This window comes from Limulus polyphemus, unplaced genomic scaffold (assembly GCF_000517525.1).
Source record: "Limulus polyphemus unplaced genomic scaffold, Limulus_polyphemus-2.1.2 Scaffold6671, whole genome shotgun sequence".
NCBI lineage: Eukaryota > Metazoa > Arthropoda > Merostomata > Xiphosura > Limulidae > Limulus > Limulus polyphemus.
The window spans coordinates 1-6605 of record NW_013672281.1 but is presented as its reverse complement, the minus strand read 5'-3'; the positions used below and the strand labels follow the sequence as shown (position 1 = coordinate 6605).

General features: G+C 33.9%; 1 protein-coding gene across 1 annotated transcript in view; it reads left to right on the top strand.

Moving 5' to 3' along the window:
• Positions 1-2948, top strand: part of LOC106473955 (scavenger receptor class B member 1-like) — a gene marked incomplete at its 3' end in the record, with an annotated part of 15531 nt that extends 12583 nt beyond the window's left edge. Inside the window, exons 3-5 of the mRNA XM_013934645.1 lie at positions 1251-1395; positions 2283-2519; positions 2857-2948. Of these exons, the coding sequence (XP_013790099.1) occupies positions 1251-1395; positions 2283-2519; positions 2857-2948 (474 nt within the window). The remainder of the gene's footprint in view (positions 1-1250; positions 1396-2282; positions 2520-2856) is intronic.
• Between the last annotated feature and the right edge of the window lie 3657 nt (positions 2949-6605).

The following is a 6605-nucleotide window of genomic DNA, read 5'->3' as shown; positions in this document are numbered from 1 at the left end:
AACTAGTTTTAATTAAGAAATAACTCGTATCGCTTAAGTTTCTCGGAAAGAATTTCTATGGGAAATTAACAAACAAGCAGATACGTAACAATATTTATGAAACAGGGAATATGTTATTATATAGCTTAGTAATGAATTAATGGTAAAAGTTCAACCATGTTCAGTGACAGGGTTCGATCCCGTTACCTATATATTTCGAGTCTAACACCTTAACCACCAGGCCTTTTATTAACCCTTACAAACTTAAAAATAATTTATAAGAAGATTATTATTATGCACGTTTCGTGATAAATAAAATAAAAACTTGTAATCTGTCGAGTTCTCGTCTCATCGATTTACAACAGTTGCTAAGTTTTCAGAATCGTGTACAATTTCCACTGTGTAGGGTGGGTGTTATATGTAACAAGGGGGGGATATTATAAACACGAAGTAAAATTGCGTTTGTTTTATAGCCCCGCTATTTTTGCCTCTACGATAACACCTCCCCGTCTACAGTTTTGTCAATTAAAACATACATATGTGAAATTTTTATAGCACATTTTTTTCTCATTTTTCATCCTATTGAAATTTCCTACAGTGGTTCAGCGGTTTGTCTGAGAGTTTATAATTCTACGAATTGGGTTTCGATACTATTGGTGCGCATCGCAAAGATAGCCCATTGTGTTGCTTCGTGCTTAACAACAAGCAAAACAAACACATTGAAGTAATTATGTTTCCAGTTCATTTAATTTGTAAAATTCACGTGATACACTTTTTGAGGTTTAAAGGAAACATTACTGTACAGTAGGCCGTACGAATGCGAAGTAAGAGAGCTATGTATATACAATTTTAAATAACTTTCAGGGAAACTATGGTTAGAGAGATTATTTGAATTTTTTAAGCCTGACTTTCAGTGAAACTAGGGTTAAGGAGATTATTTGAAATAACTTAAGCCTGAATTTCAGAGAAACTAGGATAAAGGAGATTATTTGAAATAACTTAAGCCTGAATGTCAGAGAAACTAGGGTTAAGGAGATTATTTGAAATAACTAAAGCCTGAATTTCAGAGAAACTAGGGTTAAGGAGATTATTTGAAGCAACTAAAGCCTGAATTTCAAGGAAACTAGATTAAAGGAGATTATTTGAAATAACTAAAGCCTGAATGTCAGAGAAACTAGGGTTAAAGAGATTATTTGAAGCAACTAAAGCCTGACTTTCAAGGAAACTATGGTTAAAGAGATTATTTGTAATAAATAAAGCCTAACTTACAGGGAAACTAGAGTTAAAGAGATTATCGGATGGAACAAAGAAGAAGACACTGTACTCTACCACGAAGTAAAATCCTATGTTTTTGAAAAAGGACTTTCAGCTGGAACCCAAGATGAAATAGTCTACGTCATAAACGTACCGTTACTGGTGAGTATTAGTATAGTTTCATATTTAATCAAAAACCTACTGAGACTGGACCCGTGTTTTTGCTTATCGAACCGCCGTTTTCACCTGAACCTAGCGGTAGCTTAACACAATGTTTCGCGTAACAAATGTGTGATAAGTGTTGAGATGTACACGATAATGTAACAAAACTTTTCGCCAAATAAATCGGTATTAAGTATTCAGAAAGATACGATATCTTAACACAACGTTTCGCATAACAAATCTGCAATGAATATTCAGATGTACATGATAACTTAACGTTTCGTGTATCAAAATATTGATACGTTTCAGTGGTGTAGGAAGGAGTTGAAAAGTGGTGGTACTTGGCTATATAACATTATATAATTAACAATTGTCATATAAGTCAAATATGTAAAAATACACCCGACATCTCTGCGTTTTCAGATGTACACTATAGCTTAACAAAACGTTTCACGTATCAAACTTGTGATACATTTTCAGATGTACATCATAGCTTAACAAATCGTTTCGCTTATCAAAATCATGACACGTTTTTCGATGAACTCAATAGCTGAACTGCCAGAACACAAGTATTCAGATAGACATAATATCTTAACAAAACTTTTGCATAACCAACCTACCAGAAGTATTCAGATTTAATCTGCACAGAATTTATTTATTGTGGTGGATTCAAACCCAGGACTTCAGGGACAGAACTATGTTTTTGTATATGCTGTATTGGTTAAGTGATAAAAATGTATCATACTTATAGGTGTGTATTTGTAAAAACAGTGTTTTCGGCGAAAGATGGTTACTTTTGTTTTATGTGTTAAATTATGGTTCTTCTAGACGTACGTTCTTAATTCCTGACTTACACTCAGGAATTTTTCATCATTTGGATTTTTCAGGGAATTGTTAAAGTTGCTCTTGAGAAAGTGTCAGCTTTAATTCGCCCATTCTTCTTACCAGTACTGAATTCCTTGTTCAAGAAATACAAGGAAGAATTGTTTGTGAAACGGTTGGTTCGTGAGCTTCTCTTTGATGGTTATGGAGTGCCCCTGATGAAGGATCTGGCCCTACTAGCCAAACCATTTATAAAGATACCACAGTTACTACCAAACAACACTTTTGGCCTTTTTTATGGTGTAAGTATCTTTAAAAATGGGTCGTCTACATTGTTGTATAGCCGAATATGTAATGTATAGTATTATCCAGACAAGTATGACTTAACCGATAAAACAAGTATATTGTTGTTCAATAGCTAGAGTAAACTTTTTGTTTTGTATTCAAATGATAATAATAATGTGAAATTTTAGTGTGAAAACATGCATTTCTGAAAAGTATTACTTCAAGAAAGAAAATTTGGGAAAATAAACACGACTTCAAATTTTAACCTTAGGATTTCTATCCTTTTTTTTTTTGAGGTTTAATAAAATAAATAGTAAATTATTTGTCCTATATTAACGTTGTTGTCTGTGACAGAAAAACAACTCTCGAGGTGGAACGTTATCAGTTTTTACGGGAGTACGAGATTCCAGTAAATTCACTCTTATGAACACTTGGGAAAATAAAAGGTAAATTTTAAAATTCACTGTGATTTCGTACATAACCTTAGCATCACAACCCTAATTAAATTTACCTTTACCTAACTCTGTCTTAGTTTTATAATTATAGTGACTGCACTGACAGTGAAATTTAACTGTGACAAGAATTAGGTTTAACCTAACCTTGATAATTAGTTTTATTGTAATGAAGTTAAGGTAGAACCTAACCCTGCTAGGTAGTTTTATCGTAATTAAGTTACTAACTCAAGGTTTAAACTAATCCTGCTAGGTAGTTTTATTGTAATTAAGTAAAGTTTTAAACTAACCCTGCTTGGTAGTTTTATTGTAATTAAGTAAAGTTTTAAACTAACCCTGCTAGGTAATTTTTATTGTGATTATAACACCAGAATCTTGCAGTGTTAAATAAATATTTTAAATGCTGTACTTATTGAACCTACTTCATGTGAGTATTCTACACTCATTTATTGTACAGTACCTATTTAAATAGTTTAGCCTTAAGAGTTAATTGGTAATGAATCTTTTTTCAGGTTCCTTACTTACTCTCACCTGTTCCATTGATCATATTGGAGTACTTTGAACATTCCAAAACAAACTCACCTGTTCCATTGATCATGCTGCAGTACTTTGAACTTTGCTTTGGAACTGTTGCGTCAGCGAGGTCACGTGACTAGTATCACGCCACCTGTTTCTAGAAATATCCTGTTCCTTCATGAATGCCCTAGCATTTACTAGATATGTGTTAGTCTTGTATATATATAAGACGGTCACAACGTGACGGGACAACAGAGGTGATGAGTAATTGAACTGCAGTCAGAGAGAATATTGTTAAGCACGTGAGAATTATAGCGTTTGTTACAGAGCGACTGTTGAAATTAAGTGTGTCGTAAAGTTGTATTCGGAAAGAATAAACCAGTTTTATTTAAGAAAGGACTTGTGTCGCTAAAGTTTCGTCTGAACGAATTTACGGAAAATTAACTAACGACTGGAGGCGTAACAGTATGAGTACATTACTTTCAGTGATAACACAGTTAACAAAGTAACATTAAATGTTTCGTAATGCACATAACGTATCTTAATTGACAAGTTCTTTCCAATGAACAAAGACCTCTTGGCCTGCGAAGTGTGACAGACGAAAGATGTATTTAAAATTATCTTTAACACATCTTTAATTTGAAATCTGTAATGGGCTAATTAGAAGAAATGGAAAACATGTAATGTATTGTGTTTTTATCACGAAATTTAGGCTTAAAGGGACGTATATCTTTTTTAAAACAATCATATTTATGTTTCTCATTCGGGGAATGTAAAAATATTGAAATAAAGTTACTATATGAAATCTTTATAAAAATAAAATAACATTAAATAATGAAAATGATCTAAACTATTTACTGTAATTTAAATTATCCTTTCAGTATGTTTATTAAGTTGATATATATTTTTAGATTTCTTTGTTAATCCTCCTCCTTTATTTGCATATTTTTTATTTGACCTTCTGTTACATGTTACCTTTCATAGTACATCCGGACAAATTATTTGTGGTGGCAGGTGTTTTGGTGACTCGTAGCCCTTTCCCTCTGGTCATTAGTTCAAACATAGGGACAGCTATAACTGAACTTTACAGGTCTATGACCTGTATGTTTGCCCCCACCTCCCAGTGGCTCAGAAGTAAGTCCGCTGGCTTACGACGTGACAAGTCGGGTTTCGATACCCGTGATGGCCAGAGCACAGAAAGCCCGTTGTGTAGCTTTGTGCTTAACAACCAATAACTAATTGGATGTTTAGCCCATGTTCGCACTAGGTGTCGTTTAGGTTGAAAATAACAAACACCAATTGTAGTGTATTTTGAAAGTTGCCAAAGTGCTCCCCCCCCCTCAAAGAAAGTTACTCAATGTGACTTTGGACATTTAAAAAATCATATTCAATATACGAAAGTTCTGAGCTCAAGAGTTGAATCAGATATTGTTATAGTATATTATTCACTACACTGAGAACAAGAGTTGACACAGACACTGTTATAGTTTATTATTTACTACACTGAGAACAAGAGTTGACACAGACACTGTTATAGTTTATTATTCACTACACTGAGAACAAGAGTTGACACAGACACTTTTGTAGTTTATTATTCACTACACTGAGAACAAGAGTTGACACAGACACTGTTATACTTTATTATTCACTACACTAATAACAAGAGTTGACACAGACACTGTTATAGTCTATTATTCACTACACTGAGAACAAGAGTTGACACAGACACTGTTATAATCTATTGTTCACTACACGAAGAACAAGAGTGAACACAGTCACTATTATCGTTTATTATTCACTACAATAAGAACAAGGGTTGACACAGACACTGTTATAGTTTATTATTCACTGCACTAAGAACAAGAGTTGAGACAGACACTGTTATAGTTTATTATTCACTACATTGAGAACAAGAGTTGACACAGACACTGTTATAGTTTATTATTCACTAGACTAAGAACAAGAGTTGATTCAGACACTGTTTTAGTTTGTCATTCACACTTTCTTTATGACGTGCTTTATATTATTATATTAAACAAAAGAATTTTATTTGCAAACGAACGCAATCTGTTTAAAGTCCCCGGTGGGTAAGTGGTAAGTTTACTGACCTTCCAGCTAAAATCTGGGGTTCGATTCTATACGGTGGACAGAGCGCATATACCCCACTGTATAGCTTTGCGCTAAAACCCAACAACAACGACAGCTCTGTTTAAATATCTGTATAAACAAACTGAATTAGTATTTCTTCATAACATGGTAAACACATCACATTGTTTTAAAAACTTTGATTAAATAAGACCTTAAAATGCATTAGACTATGGTTTTAAATTGGGAACAAATTTATTGCGAGATTTGTATATACTTGTATCACATATCAAATAATCTCATAATGATGTTATTTACCATTCTTCCTGCCCTGTTGTTGTGCCTGTTCAAGACACCTTCCACAGTTTTCTTCGTTTTCTTTCTCATCCACGGACTATTACAAAAAGAGCGAGAGAATTTGATTCCATGAAGAAGATTGTCTGCACATCCTCCCCATTTGAAATCCCCCTGTGCTTGTCCGCTTGGCACACGCCCGCAGCCGCAAGATAAGATATTTCCTGCGCTGCAGGCACGTGCGACAGTATGGCCCACAGCTGCAGAAGAAAGGGCATACACGAAAGATTGCTCTCTAGTACCTGTAAAATAAGAACAACAATATCATCACTTCACTCTGAACAGACTTTGATATTTCATTCACAAACCTTATTATTAAGTGCGACACATTCTCTTACGTCTATTAGTGTCACAGTCAAGTTTGTGGCTATGGGAAGAAGTTCCATGCATTTTTACATTGTAAGAAGTACTTATCGATTTATAGTCAAACATTTTTAACAAATTTTTTAGCATTCATATAAGTCTGAAAGATTTTTCTGTTCTAGAATTATTTCAGCCTTAATAAGCTAGATTGAGACAATTAATTAAAGTAAATATTGTTGCGTCATCGAGGTCACGTGACTAGTATCACGCCACGTCTTTCTAGAAATATCCTGTTCCTTCATGAATGCCTTAGCATTTACTAGACATGTGTTAGTCTTGTATATATAAGACGTTCACAACGTGACGGGAACAGGGTAATGAGTAATTGAATGA